Source organism: Dendropsophus ebraccatus, chromosome 3 (genome assembly GCF_027789765.1).
Source record: "Dendropsophus ebraccatus isolate aDenEbr1 chromosome 3, aDenEbr1.pat, whole genome shotgun sequence".
In the NCBI taxonomy this organism is placed as follows: domain Eukaryota; kingdom Metazoa; phylum Chordata; class Amphibia; order Anura; family Hylidae; genus Dendropsophus; species Dendropsophus ebraccatus.
Genome location: NC_091456.1, coordinates 7,502,788 through 7,518,195, shown reverse-complemented (window position 1 = coordinate 7,518,195; position 15,408 = coordinate 7,502,788). Strand labels below are relative to the sequence as shown.

Here is a 15,408-nt window from a genome sequence, read left to right as displayed (position 1 = left end):
CTGTCCGGCAGGAGGAGGGGGGGGCCGTTCTCCCAGCAGTCAGACAGAGCGCTCAGTTAGCAGCGTACCTGACCATTAGGGAAACAGAGAGTGTCAGATCGCCTTGTCTCCAGATTAGAAGACGCAGGGAAGATCTCTCTGTAGTATTGAGTGACCAATAAAAGCAACTTACAGGATCATTTGTGGAGTACACAGACGCTTTATCTATAGGTACAAGCTGTAGTAGGGAAAGCTTAGCAAACCCACCGCATAGGTCATGTGAATGGAGGCCTCAATATATCTATTGTTAGAAGTAAACCTGAATATTTTCTGCATTGTTCCTGATGACTTATCGATTTTCTTTGAATCCAGTTGATCACACGAGGGTCGTCCTTCACGATGGAGATCCTAATGAGCAGGTTTCTGATTACATCAATGCCAATACCATAATGGTGAGCTTTATTTCTGTGGATATAGCGGTCTTCTTGCGGTGTGTGTGTGTGTGTGTGTGTGTGTGTGTGTGTGTATATATATATATATATATATATATATATATATATATATATATATATATATATATATGTATATGTATATGTAATATTGCAGTAATAATGGTTGTATCTCATACGTTACTTTGCAGCCTGAATTTGAAACAAAATGCAACAACTTAAAACCCAAGAAACGCTATATCGCTACTCAGGGCTGCCTACAGAACACGGTGAATGATTTCTGGAGAATGGTTTTCCAAGAAAACTCCAGAGTTATTGTCATGACGACTAAGGAGGTGGAGCGAGGCAAGGTGAGTCCGACGGGGTTTACGGTTTGTTTTATTCTTATTAAGAAAATGTCCCAGGAACTTTTTGTATTTAAATGGAGAAGTCACAAGGGTCAAAAAACAGACAGATGGGGCAGTGGAGGGAAACAATAAACCATGTTACCTGTTCTCGTGCCTTGTAGTGCAGCTCAGGAGTCCTGTCCACAGCAGCCGGGGTCCTGCAGCTCTGCTAGCTGCAACATCACATACCCAGCTGACTACCTGCTCAGCCAATCAGTGACTGCCCGCTCAGCCAATCAGTGACTGGGGCCGGACAGCAGGCCATCGCTCAGCCAGTGATTGGGGCCGGACAGCAGGCGATCGCTCAGCTGGGAGGTGACTTTGCTGCTGAAAGAGTCGGGCATGTGGTGCACAGAGTTTCCAGCTGCAGATGACGTCCGGCGGCAGTGAAAGAGACCAGGGAGCAGTGTAATGGAGGCAGAGGGGATGAAGGAGTTTACTTGTTTCTTACTTTCTCACCACCCCACTTTCCTGCTGCTTTTCTGCTTGTGGGACTTCTCTTTTAAAATGAAAGTATCACCTAGATTTTATTTTACTGATCAGAGCCAGGTACCATGGGCTTTTTTATCTGATTCTATGTGTTGTGTTCTGATTATAATTTCTTTTGTGTACATTATTATGGGATCTGCAACCTTACCTAAGTGATTCATAAGTTTCTCTTGGCATGCCCATACAATAAATTATATTTTGAGTTTTAATTCGATAGATGTAAGGCTGTGTTCACATTGTCTCACAGTGTCACTGTCACTTCACAAAACTTTTGACATATCCTGTACTAATCAGAAGATAGAGCTTGGAGAAGCGCTGCAGAGCACCCTCTGCGCCGTAATGCCAGGTGACACGTTCCCTTTAAAGTCTAAACTTGCTTAGGATGGTGGGAAAAATAAAATAATATAATATACTCACCTGATGTGAATTCCCTGTTGCTTCAAGCCCAAAATGTGGAAGGTGCTTGGTAGAAGACGGGTCGCTAGCAGCTGTTCGGCCGCAGTGAGTTGGTGTTTTTTTACCCTTCCTGGCATCCTGAGCACATTTAGATGCTAAGATATTTCTTGCAGACTCCCCCCCCATCACAGGAGCCACTGCTGGAACGTTCTGTTGGGGTTCTAGTGTTTCTGATGGTATCAATACCCGATTACTCCGAATCCAAAACAGGAGGCAAATATTTAGAAAGCCATGAAAGTCTCCATTTTATTTGTCTTTGTGGTGAGGAAGACGTTTAGTGCTGGGTTATGTCTTTTTCAGAGTAAATGTGTGAAGTATTGGCCTGAAGAGCATGCGCTAAAGGAATACGGAGTCATGCGGGTGAGAAACGTCAAGGAAACCCCAGCGCACGACTACATACTAAGAGAGCTGAAACTTTCAAAAGTAGGGCAAGTAAGTAGTCGTCTGTTCCTTTATAGTCAACCATCATAGATGCATTTAGCTCTTTTGACCCCTCCTGTACTCACGGACAAAAATAACGCACCTGGGTAGCAATGTAGGATTGCTGCACAACTCTCTAGGCCGACATGTCTCCAGGCAGAAGGGTAAAAGTGCCTCCCATTCTGCCCTGTAGAAAAGGCCACTTTTGGGTAACGTACCTCTTGGTAATAGATTGCTGACTGCTAAACAGGTCTCTATGATAAACGGATGGAGGAGAGAGGCAGAAACCAGCATAATGTAAAGAAAAGCCCAGCACTCACCAAATAGTTTCCTTCATTTATTCAGCGCAGAATGCATCAGTATTACCGCAGCATGCGTTTCGGCTTTAGCTAAGGCTGATGAAGACCATGCTGGGCAAAAGCACCAGGGGATTGCTTGATTGTCCAGGCAGCCCATAGGGGATAGCGGTGGTCTGCTGCTGCCACTCCTATTCCTATTAGCAGATTGTTGCTAAATTAGTCGTTTGTCTTTCAACAACAAGACAAACGACAACAACAATCAGCCGACATCATTCATGTCGGCTGATCGTTGCCTTTTATTACACAGGACGATTATTAGCCGAACATGGCCGATAATCGTTCCATGTAATAGGGCCTTAAGTGTCCTGCCATTGGCAGCCAGTCACTGTCACCACCATTTGCATTTGCATCTGGACTGCTACTGACTAGAACCATGTTGTCTTTAGTAGTGTCGAGTGAACAAAATGTTTGGGTGCAGCAACGTTAACTCTGTGCTTGATCCCTGACTGCTCCAGAACTTGGATGTTGCCCTAGGGTGTTCTGAAAAACATGGATACAGCCATAGACCATAGGCCGTATCCATGTTTTCCAGCACTCCCTAGGGCTGCATCCACAGGTAATCAGACGCAGAGAATACGATTTCGGATGACTTAGACCGTGCTTGAGGTTCGCTCCTCTGTATGGAGCAACTAAGCCTGAGGCAGGCCATACATGTTAGAAGAGTGTCTCTCCAGACTCCCTCCCCCCCATACAGTTGCCTGTGTTTTGAATGTGAATAGGGGAGACAAGCCGCTGCCATACTACTATCCTCCTTCAGAACAGAAGGATTGGCCTTGTTAAATACCAACTGCCGGAATTATATTTCCTTATCGGCCATCGGGGGGGGTCAGGAAGCCTCCATGCACATCAGATGGTCAGTCTGCCAAAATCTGCTGCTTCCAATAACATTAAAGGGGTACTCCGTAAAAAAACTTTTTCTTTTAAGTCAACTGGTTTCAGAAAGTTATATAGATTTTGAAATTTACTTCTATTTATAAATCTCAAGTGATAAGTACTGGAAGACTTGAGATTATTAAATACAAGTAAATTACAAATCTGTATTTGTATAACTTTCTGAAACCAGTTGATTTGAAAGACAAAATATAGATTTTCACCAGAGTACCCCTTTAACCTAATGGTTATGACCAGCTTTATTCTAAATGTTTATTGTGATAGTTCCAATAATGTATCTTTTTGCTTTGTATACACCAGGGTAACACTGAAAGAACTGTATGGCAATACCATTTCAAAACCTGGCCAGACCATGGAGTGCCCACAGATCCTGGTGGTGTCCTAGACTTCTTAGAAGAAGTTCATCACAAGCAGGATAGTATACCTGAGCCTGGGCCGGTAGTTGTTCACTGCAGGTAACTTGTGGCTATATCTACTCCTTCCTTTTTTATGGAAAGTAAACCTAATGTGAGAGCTAATAGATAAGGTGATATGTGGCAAATAAAGTATTCGGAGTAAGGCCATGTTCCCGCGTTCCATGCACATGCTGTATATACGGACAATGTGCAACAGGTTATCAGAATTCCCAGCATCAAGAATCATCATGATGCCGGGAGCTCTGAAACAGTTTATAATCTTCCTCACCATCCTGTACTGACACAGCTGCACGGCATCATAATGATACATGATGCCTGGAGCTCTGAAACAGTTTATCATCTTCACAGTCCTGTACTGACACAGCTGCACGGCATCATAATGATACATGATGCCGGGAGCTCTGAAAATCCGTTCCAATGTACAACATCCGTATATACAGCATGTGCACGGAACATGGGAATAAGGCCTGAGATGCCAAGCTGGAGCTGTTTAAAAGGGGTTGCCTGAAACTTTTCAATAAACTTGCATTGCATTGACTGTGTATGTTTTGTATATTCTGTATACACTTTCATTATTTTTAGCTCTTCTCTGCTTGTGATTTTTTTACTTCCTGTGATGTCACATTCTGTTTCCTTGTTCCTTCCACTAATCCTGATCACAGGTGGAGTCATCAGGTGGGCGGGGCAGGTGTTCCTTCTATGAACTGGCTGGAATTCCACATTGATTTTTGCCCCACCCCCTGTAGGCGGAGCTAATTTTGCAGCTCAGTATTGGCTGTAGCAGTAGGGGCAGCATGACATGGAGAATAGCTGGGCTGATAATTTCCTTGCTGGAGTCCAACACTGCAAGACAACAACCTTAACCACTGTGCCACCCACTAAGAAGCTATCAGCCCTTGCCCGCCTTCATGCTGCCCTTTCTTCTACACCTTCTACTGAGCTGCAGTATTAGCTCCGCCTACAGGGGCCGGGCTAAAATAAACGTGGAATTTCAGACAGCCTATAAGAGGGACACCTGCCCCGCCCACCGGATGACTCCACCTGTGATCATGATCAGTGGAAAGAACAGGAAACAGATATTAGACGTGACATCACAGGAAGTAAAAAAATCGCATCATGTGACTGAGCCTAAGAACACAAGGGGCGCTAGAAATTAACAATAAAAGTGTATACACAACAAATAACGTCAGTGCAATGCTAGTTTATTGAAAAGTCCTGTACAACCTCTTTAAAGGGGTACTCCAGCGAACATTTGAAACCACTTAATTTGAACGGCAGTGCCGGAGTACCCCTGTAAGGTTGTCTCTTGCATGTTGCACTTTTGTTTATACTTACACACTGGTGATGGATCGGATACATGTGACAGGAGGAATAGGACATCCACCGGCTGTTCCTATGTCGGCCGGCAGTCATCCTCTGCTTTCTCTGTGGCTGTTCCTGTGTTGGCCGGCTGTCCTCATCCTCTGCTTTCTCTGTGGCTGTTCCTGTGCCGGCCGGCTGTCCTCCTTTGCTCTGTGGCTGTTCCTGTGTTGGCCGGCAGTCCTCCTCTGCTGGCTCTGTGGCTGTTCCTATGTCGGCCGGCTGTCCTCCTCCTCTGGCTCTGTAGCTGTTCCTGTGTCGGCCGGCTGTCCTCCTCCTCTGGCTCTGTGGCTGTTCCTATGTCGGCCGGCTGTCCTCCTCCTATGGCTCTGTGGCTGTTCCTGTGTCGGCCGGCTGTCCTCCTCCTCTGCTAGCTCTGTGGCTGTTCCTGTGTCGGCCGGCTGTCCTCCCCTGCTAGCTCTGTGGCTGTTCCTGTGTCGGCCGGCTGTCCTCCTCTGCTAGCTCTGTGGCTGTTCCAGTGCTGGCCCGCTGTCGTCCTCTGCTAGCTCTGTGGCTGTTCCTGTGTTGGCCGGCTGTCCTCCTCTGCTTGCTCTGTGGCTGTTCCTGTGTCGGCCGGCTGTCCTACTCTGCTAACTCTGTGGCTTGTGGCTGTTCCTGTGTCCGCCGGCTGTCCTCCTCTGCTTGCTCTGTGGCTGTTCCTGTGTCGGCTGGCTGTCCTCCTCTGCTAGCTCTGTGGTTGTTCCTGTGTCGGCCGGCTGTCCTCCTCTGCTAGCTCTGTGGTTGTTCCTGTGTCGGCCGGCTGTCCTCCTCTGCTAGCTCTGTGGTTGTTCCTGTGTTGGCCGGCTGTCCTCCTCTGCTGGCTCTGTGGCTGTTCCTGTGTCGGCCGGCTGTCCTCCTCCTCTGGCTCTGTAGCTGTTCCTGTGTCGGCCGGCTGTCCTCCTCCTATGGCTCTGTGGCTGTTCCTGTGTCGGCCGGCTGTCCTCCTCCTATGGCTCTGTGGCTGTTCCTGTGTCGGCCGGCTGTCCTCCTCCTCTGCTAGCTCTGTGGCTGTTCCTGTGTCGGCCGGCTGTCCTCCTCCTCTGCTAGCTCTGTGGCTGTTGCAGTGCTGGCCCGCTGTCGTCCTCTGCTAGCTCTGTGTCTGTTCCTGTGTTGGCCGGCTGTCCTCCTCTGCTAGCTCTGTGGTTGTTCCTGTGTCGGCCGGCTGTCCTCCTCTGCTTGCTCTGTGGCTGTTTCTGTGTCGGCCGGCTGTCCTCCTCTGCTAGCTCTGTGGTTGTTCCTGTGTCGGCCGGCTGTCCTCCTCCTCTGCTAGCTCTGTGGCTGTTCCTGTGTCGGCCAGCTGTCCTCCTCTGCTAACTCTGTGGCTGTTCCTGTGTTGGCCGGCTGTCCTCCTCTGCTAGCTCTGTGGCTGTTGCAGTGCTGGCCCGCTGTCGTCCTCTGCTAGCTCTGTGTCTGTTCCTGTGTTGGCCGGCTGTCCTCCTCTGCTAGCTCTGTGGTTGTTCCTGTGTCGGCCGGCTGTCCTCCTCTGCTTGCTCTGTGGCTGTTTCTGTGTCGGCCGGCTGTCCTCCTCTGCTAGCTCTGTGGTTGTTCCTGTGTCGGCCGGCTGTCCTCCTCCTCTGCTAGCTCTGTGGCTGTTCCTGTGTCGGCCAGCTGTCCTCCTCTGCTAACTCTGTGGCTGTTCCTGTGTCGGCCAGCTGTCCTCCTCTGCTAGCTCTGTGGCTGTTCCTGTGTCGGCCAGCTGTCCTCCTCTGCTAGCTCTGTGGCTGTTCCTGTGTCGGACGGCTGTCCTCCTCTGCTAGCTCTGTGGCTGTTCCTGTGTCGGCCGGCTGTCCTCCTCCTATGGCTCTGTGGCTGTTCCTGTGTCGGCCGGCTGTCCTCCTCTCCTCGCTATATGGCTGATCCTGTGTCGGCCGGCTGTCCTCCTCTGCTTGCTCTGTGGCTGTTGCTGTGTTGGCCGGCTGTCCTCCTCCTCTTCTAGCTCTGTGGCTGTTCCTGTGTCGGCCGGCTGTCCTCCTCTGCTCGCTCTGTACCTGACGTATTCTCCCGGTGCCGTAGTGGCAGACTATCACTTTGGCATCTACTATTTCTATGCTGCCAGCTGGAATGTGTTGCTCTTCAGCCCACACAATAAAGTCGGTGTTCCCCCTACTGTCTTTCTCTCACTGTGCTCTTGTTTTCTGTATTTACAGTGCAGGAATCGGACGTACAGGCACTTTTATCGTGATTGATATTCTCATCGATGTCATCCGAGAAAAAGGTAGGTATGAAGTCTGACGTTATCAGCCGCTGCCAGGGACTTGGACGGGAGACCTGAGCATATGGTTCCTGAGATATGAGGATATTGTATATTCATTGCTATCTCGCAGAGCCGAGTTCTTTCATTGTTTAACCCTTTCCCAGGACATGATGCTCTGTCAGATTTGTCAGCGTGGAATGGCAGTCGCATAAGGCAGATTAGGAGTGTTCTTCCGGGGACGTCACGCTACTGAGACAGATTATGTCCGTGTATTTATTCCACGTTCCCCTAGTTCATGTGACTGGCATAAATCCCTGCAGCACCTGAACCATTTACTGCCCCCTAAAGTCCTTATGCGCCAACACATTCCCTGAACACTCGGGCTGTAGAGCGGTATATTAGGTTTTAGCAATTTCTTTAGTATAATAAAGGAGGATTTCAGTATATTACCATGTAGCGTTACTGATTGATTTCCCATGGACTGAGTACCAGAACTCTTAAAGGGGAAGTACCAGCAGATTAGATGAATCTAGCCTGCTTATATGTTTCTATTGCACAGGAGACTTCGAGGAGGAAGGTATGTGTCTTATAGTATGTCTTCTACCTTCACCCTCGGCGCCGTTCTTGTGCAGTTAGTAGTTTTCTCCATGGTCCGGTGATAACGTTAGGAGCACTGCCCCCCCCCCCATAGCGCTGATCCGCCCCGTTTCTAATGATAATGAATGGAGAGGGCCGGATCAGCGCTATGGGGGCGGGCCGGATCAGCGCTATGGGGGCGGGCCGGATCAGCGCTATGGGGGCGGGCCGGATCAGCGCTATGGGGGCGGGCCGGATCAGCGCTATGGGGGCTGGCCGGATCAGCGCTATGGGGGCTGGCCGGATCAGCGCTATGGGGGCGGGCCGGATCAGCGCTATGGGGGCGGGCCGTGCTCCTAAGCTGTCTTGCCAGACCATGGAGCACACGACTTACTGCACCAGAGGACATAGAAGCAGGTTATATGTGTTACATATCAGCAGGTTAGATTTGTCTGTGGCTCACATGGAAACCTGTTACAATTGGCTCAAGATGCTGTATATCAAAACTATGTTGATAACTTTATACTCTGTTAATAAGGGTAATTAGGGCTCATTTAATTGTTCTGCACAATTGGTTTATTTATTTTTATTCGATTTTTCGGGGGGGGGGGGGGGGGGGGGGGAATTCTGCGCTCTGCCTGCAGGGGGAGCCAGCCAACAGCGGCCTCCCCATGCAGACTGGACAGCCGGGGGGAGCTCGGCATCCAGCTGCTTAGAACTGACCTCCCCCGTCTGCAGGTACAGTTAGGGGATAGGTACATGGGGGATTTAGAAAATAAAATGAGATTAAATGGAGAATCGTCCATAATTTTAAAGCGTAACAGTCATTTCAGGGTCATTTTTCTGAAAACATTAAATATCAACAGTTCAAGCGATTTTAAGAAACTCTGTAATAGGTTTTATGTACTAAAAGAGTTTCCTTCTGTACTGAAAAAGCAATCTCCCAGCCTCCCCCCTCACATCAGATGAAGCAGGATTTCTGTCTCCATTATGTGGCTATGGAAAGGGGAGGGGCTGTTAGGAGTGAGTGAGCACGGAGCAGTCCTGCACAGCACAACACCCTGCAATCTTCTCTCAGTAAGTTCATAGATAAGCACTGACCTTTCTGACCCCAGAATCCAGCGTCTTAGGTGCCCAGAGAGTCTACAAACAGCTGACCTTCATGTCACCGCTTCCTGCTCCCTCATCTCCCTCGGCCCCTCCCCCCTCCATAGGCTTACAATGGAGAGAGCAGAGCCCGTCTTCACTGGCTTCTCTGTAATGAAGACGTGTTTGCCTGATAATGCACAGATAAGAAGTCAGGGGGGGAGGCTGGGAGATTGCTTCTTGAGTACAGAAGGAGGCTTTTTTGGCTGATGAAACCTATTACAGAGTTTCTTAAAATCGCTTATACTACAGATTTCTGCAATAAAAAAAAACATGACAGTTACTCTTTAAGCTGTTAGTTTTTGGCCATATCGCCAGCCCTACATGAGGGGGGTGGTTTTAGAGACCTCCAGCTGTCTCAGGCTTATTGGGAGTCATTTCACAGCGGTGAGATCTCTGCATTGGGGTCTCTGGAGCCGATGTTGTAATATTGTTTGGTGTGAACGTGGCCTTAGCGGCTGTTAGTTCAGATGATTGTTCTAATTTGCTGATCTTTTCTTTAGGTGTTGATTGTGATATCGATGTCCCCAAAACTATTCAGATGGTGAGATCCCAGAGATCAGGAATGGTTCAGACAGAAGCACAGTACAGGTTTATATACATGGCTGTACAGCATTATATAGAAACTTTACAACGCAGAATTGAAGAAGAGCAGGTATGTTCCATCCACATCTGTGTGTTCACTGTATATCAAATGCTAATCTGTTGGCGCTATACAAATAAATATTATTATTATTATGTCAGGGTGGAAGAATGGGGGTTGGAGTCCCTGATTCCCTACATGTTTCATCACATTTAGTAACTTCCTCAGGGGTTTACCCAGAAACGCCAGATTTGCCCTTGAGTTGACAAAATAGGCCATAACAGGTCAATGCAAACAACTGGCCGCATCTTTCCTTGTATCTGAGCTGTGCCCTTGTGGCTGGGCACGGTCTGCAAGCAGCGCTAACCTTTGGGAATAAAAATAAACCCTGTCCAAATGCATCATTTAACTTCATTCTCCAGGAGGTTCTAAACATAGGGGGGTATCCCTGGACTGAAATGTTCACATTAAATCACATTCTGAGCTCCCATCCAGTCACTCTGGGCAGTATCTCTTGGAACAAACCAGCTGTAGCTTAAATCCAATATAGAGAGCTGATGTGCTCGCCGGAATCCTGGAAACAAATGCCCCGTAGGCCGCTTATGATGGGAGAACAATGGCTGTGTGCTGCCGGCAAGGCTCTGCTTAACCGAGAACTGTTACCCAGGAGCAAAGTAGCTTCCCCTCCGGAGAAACAAGCGAATGTATAAATGTTACAGATGCACCATGGACTCTATGACTTGTACATCCGAAATGTCTGTCTGTACGCAGCAATTGTATATTACATAGTGTCTGTACGCAGCAATTGTATATTACATAGAGTGTCTGTACTAAGAAATTGTATATTACATAGTCTGTACGCAGCAATTGTATATTACATAGAGTGTCTGTACTAAGAAATTGTATATTACATAGAGTGTCTGTACTAAGAAATTGTATATTACATAGAGTCTGTACGCAGCAGTTGTATATTACATAGTCTGTACGCAGCAATTGTATATTACATAGAATGAGTCTGTACGCAGCAATTGTATATTACAAAGAATGTCTGTACGCAGCAATTGTATATTACATAGTCTGTATACGCAGCAATTGTATATTACATAGTGTCTGTACGCAGCAATTGTATATTACATAGAATGCCTGTCTGTACGCAGCAATTGTATATTACATAGTGTCTGTACGCAGCAATTGTATATTACATAGTCTGTACGCAGCAATTGTATATTACACAGTGTCTGTACGCAGCAATTGTATATTACATAGAGTGTTTTTTTTCCTTTTATTAGAAAAGTAAAAGAAAAGGACACGAATACACTAATATAAAATACTCCCTCTCTGAGCAAACAGGGGGAGATCAGAGCCCACTACCACCCTGTACCCCTACACCGTTACCAACGCCTACACTTCCGGAGTAAGTAAAGCAGCCATGTGCCTGTTCATTGTTTATTAGGCTGAGTTTACATTGATCAGTTGCATCCTTTGCAGTTACTGGACGAGGGAAGTATCTTAAAGGAGAAATCTGGTGAAAATTTTTTACTATATAAATAAAATTTTTATTGTATTGCTCCCCAAAAGTTACACAAATCCCCAATATACACTTATTACAGGAAATGCCTATAAAGTGCTTTTTTTCCCCCTGCACTTACTATTGTATCAAGGCTTCACTTCCTGGATAACATGGTGATGTCACTTCCTGGATAACATGGCGATGTCACTTCCTGGATAACATGGCGATGTCACTTCCTGGATGACATGGTGATGTCACTTCCTGGACAACATGGTGATGTCACTTCCTGGACAACATGGTGATGTCACGTCGTAGATAACATGGTGATGTCACGTCGTAGATAACATGGTGATGTCATTTTCTGGATAACATGGTGATGTCACTTCCTGGACAACATGGTGATGTCACGTCGTAGATAACATGGTGATGTCACTTCCTGGATAACATGGTGATGTCACTTCCTGGATAACATGGCGATGTCACTTCCTGGATAACATGGTGATGTCACGACTCCCAGAGCTGTGCGGGCTGTGGCTGCTGGAGTGGATGATGGCAGAGGGATGCTCAGTGGCCCTCCAGCGTCCTGTGTCCCTCAGTGTCCCCCTGCCAGCATCCTCTCCAGCAGCCACCGCCCACACAGCTCTGGGAGTCGGGTCGTGACATCACCATGTTATCCAGGAAGTGACATCACCGTGTTATCCAGGAAGTGACATCACCGTGTTATCCAGGAAGTGACATCACCGTGTTATCCAGGAAGTGAAGCCTTGATGCAGAAGTAAGTGCAGGGAAAAAAGCACTTCATGTGCATTTCCTGCAATACAATACTTTTATAAAAAATTTTCGCCGCACTTGGTTAACTCATAACAGTTTTATAAATCAACTGGTGCTAGAAAGTGCCAGTGATTTGTAAATTACTTCTTTTAAAAAAATTCCAGTCTTCCAGTACTTATCAGCTGCTGCATGTCCTACAGGAAGTGGTGTATTCTTTCCAGTCTGACACAGTGCTCTCTGCTGCCACCTCTGTCCATGTCAGGAACTCTCCAGAGCAGCAGCAAATCCTCATAAAAAAACCTCTCCAGCTCTGAACAGTTCCTGACATGGACAGAGGTGGCAGCAGAGAGCACTGTGTCAGACTGAAGAGAATACACCACTTCCTGTAGGACATGCAGCAGCTGATAAGTACTGGAAGACTGGACATTTTTTAATAGAAGTTAATTACAAATATGTATAACTTTCTGTTGATAAAAAAAAAAAAAATTACTGGAGAACTTATTTAATGCTCATCAATTGCCATAAAATGTAAGAACAAAAAAAAAATACAAAAAACAAATATATCTTTTTTGTAAAGCAGACGGGTCCTATGTAACAGTAAGATCTGACACTGTTCACATTACAGAGGAGTTTATCAGTACTTTATGACATAATCTACAGCACAGGCTTAGTACGGGATGCTTATACCCGATTTTAGTGGATCCCTTGACATTTGGGATTAAACAGACTTAATTTGCCTTGAAATGATGTCTATGCCTTTTCATCTCTGCAACGTTCAGAATTCAAGAAGAAGCCACATCTACAGGCCTGAGCCTTCTCATTGAAATGTTTGAGTATTTGCAGAGAGGTTGTTGTAATCCCTATCATTTATATGGACATCATAATCCTTAAAGGGAATCTCTAACTAGGTATAGTCTGCTTTAATGAGGGCGGCATAAACTAGTAACAGAAATGCTGAACAGATCGGTGTATTACTTCTATCATTGTGTTCAGCCGTTCTCCTAATATGCAGGAGAATAGGATTCTGGCCACACCCCTCCTCCCCCCGCCCTCCAGCTGCTGATTGATAGGTGACTTCCTATACACAGCGTGAATAGATAACTACCAATCAGCAGCTTGTGGGTGGAGTTTTCTGCTTCTCATGAATATCCAGGACTACTGGGCTCATGCACATAATGGAGAGGACTACTTATTGTCCATGTTATTCAGGAGGAGATCTCTGGATCAGCTGCACAGAACAGTATAAGTGATCCCTCATTCTGTTCAGCTTCTGTCACTAGTCTACGCCACCCTGAGATAGGACGCCATAATCCTAATAGCTGGTGATTAGGATACGTCACCTATAGATCTACAGCAGCAGTCTACTACCCATATATGTGATATGTTTGGGGCTTCTCCCCTGAAATCATCTCTGGGTGATTTCAGGACATGATTGTACATGTAGCACAGTGGGGGGACTGTCTCTTTAGATTAGATAACTACCTGGATGTCCGCTTTCTTTCTGTTACAGCATGAGAGAAGACGCTGGTAGAGTCTATGAGAATGTGGGTCTTATGCAACAGCAAAAAAGCTTCAGATGAAGAGAAAGGCGGCATCTCCACCACAGACTGGTAATGGAAGGCTTCTAGACTCTCTCTTGCCAGTAATAATACTTTTCCCTGTCATTCAGATTATAATTCGTTAGTTTGGTTAATGAACACAAGAATCGTCCCGTAAAGGAGTAGTTCACAAAAAAAATTCTTTCAAATCAACTGGTGTCAGAAAGTTATATAGATTTGTAGTTTACTTCTATATAAAAAATCTCCAGTCTTCCAGTACTTATCAGCTGCTGTATTTCCTGCAGGAAGTGATGTATTTTCTCCAGTCTGACACAGTGCTCTCTGCTGCCACCTCTGTCCATATCAGGAACTGTCCAGAGTAGCAGCACTTACCCATAGAAAATCTCTCCTGCTCTGGACAGTTCCTGACATGGACAGAGGTGGCAGCAGAGAGCACCGTGTCAGACTGGAAAAATACACCACTTCCTGCAGGACATACAGCAGCTGATAAGTAATAGAAGACTTGACATTTTTAAACAGCAGTAATTTACAAATTTGAACTGTATAACTGTCTAACATCAGTTGATTTTTAAAACTAGCATAGCCTCCCTACACCATCCTGCCTGTCACAATCACTGTCTCTATTTAGTAACTTGGTGGTTCAGTTTACTGTATAGAGCCTGTGACAGGGATGACAGGCAGGAGTATACTGAGTGGCTGGGCGAACTTCTAAACTAGGAGGCCGGCCCTACTTGGCCCCCTGTTGCCGTGGGCTCCATGGCTGATGCTACGGTGGTAGCTACGCCCCTGGCTGTATACATGCACAGTGAAGGGAGACACCTAGTGGCCATATGTATAACAACGATTTCAACAAACAAAAAGCATAATGCAAAGCTGCTGGCTATCAACCCCTGTTAATTTCTTAAGAAAAAAACATTGCGACAGTGCTGCTGTATTTAAAGGAATTTATTTATTAAAATTATTTTATTGCCCCCTAAAAGTTATACCAATACACACTTATTACTTGGTGGTTATTTTACTTTCTTTTATTTCCTCCAGAATCTAATTTTGAGAAAAAGGCAACCGAATGTGAAGGACGGGGACACACCAGATCCAGCTCGGCCCCTTTAATATTGGTCTGCAATCCCTGTACAGATAAATTTTTATTAAGTATTCAAGAACTTTTGGGAAAACCTCTTAGTCCTTTCTTTATCGCTAAAGTTTCAAGCTGGTTCAATCTTCACAATGAAGCATCTGAATCTCTACACCGTATATTGTAGAGTCCCTCAAAAAACGAACCCCATCCCAGCTGACCCCTTCCTTTTCTGTCTCTCCTTAGAGCGCCCCCTCTTTTCATTGTGTTAATAGCACACCGGGTGCACCTTACTCATTGGCGACGTGACGTCATAAGGCGAACATTAGAATGGGAACAATATCTACCGTGACCGTGGTCATCCCTCATTTACTCATTCTGCTGTTTCCATTACTGTGTATTCCTTCCCATACATCCTGATATGCAGATATCCATCCCACGTGAGTATCGGCATCCTTAGCGGTCTCACAGTATGATGGTGCTTCTCCTTTTTCTGTTCCGACTTTCTTAGAAGATGGGGGAGTATCGTACGGACGGAATGTTTACTGCTTAGTGCCAATTGTAACATAGTCCTTAGAATGTAACCGATGCTGATCTTCTGTATTCTGATCTTACGTCTTGATCGTAGCGCAGGTTATGCCGGGTGCAGAGACACAATGAAAACCTTGACATGCACTTTACAAATGGTTAAATGTATGAACCTGTTTTGCATTTTGGGGACTGGCGTGGAGGTCATGCCTGTTTATCTCACATCCGATTGACCAGTGGGGGAGAAGGCCTTACCTCACCCGTT

The 15,408-nt window shown here is 46.3% G+C and overlaps 1 protein-coding gene across 2 annotated transcripts in view; it reads left to right on the top strand.

Annotated features, from left to right (window-relative positions):
* PTPN11 (protein tyrosine phosphatase non-receptor type 11) overlaps positions 1 to 14,703 on the top strand; it is a 56,669-nt gene extending 41,966 nt beyond the window's left edge. The window contains exons 8-16 of one of the 2 annotated variants that reach the window (XM_069960756.1): positions 352 to 431; positions 620 to 778; positions 2,060 to 2,191; positions 3,730 to 3,884; positions 7,352 to 7,419; positions 9,624 to 9,775; positions 10,993 to 11,117; positions 13,495 to 13,594; positions 14,582 to 14,703. In XM_069960756.1, the coding sequence (XP_069816857.1) occupies positions 352 to 431; positions 620 to 778; positions 2,060 to 2,191; positions 3,730 to 3,884; positions 7,352 to 7,419; positions 9,624 to 9,775; positions 10,993 to 11,117; positions 13,495 to 13,564 (941 nt within the window). In that variant the 3' untranslated portion in view covers positions 13,565 to 13,594; positions 14,582 to 14,703. The remainder of the gene's footprint in view (positions 1 to 351; positions 432 to 619; positions 779 to 2,059; positions 2,192 to 3,729; positions 3,885 to 7,351; positions 7,420 to 9,623; positions 9,776 to 10,992; positions 11,118 to 13,494; positions 13,595 to 14,581) is intronic. The other variant, XM_069960757.1, reaches the window with a different exon arrangement.
* The last annotated feature ends 705 nt before the right edge of the window (positions 14,704 to 15,408 follow it).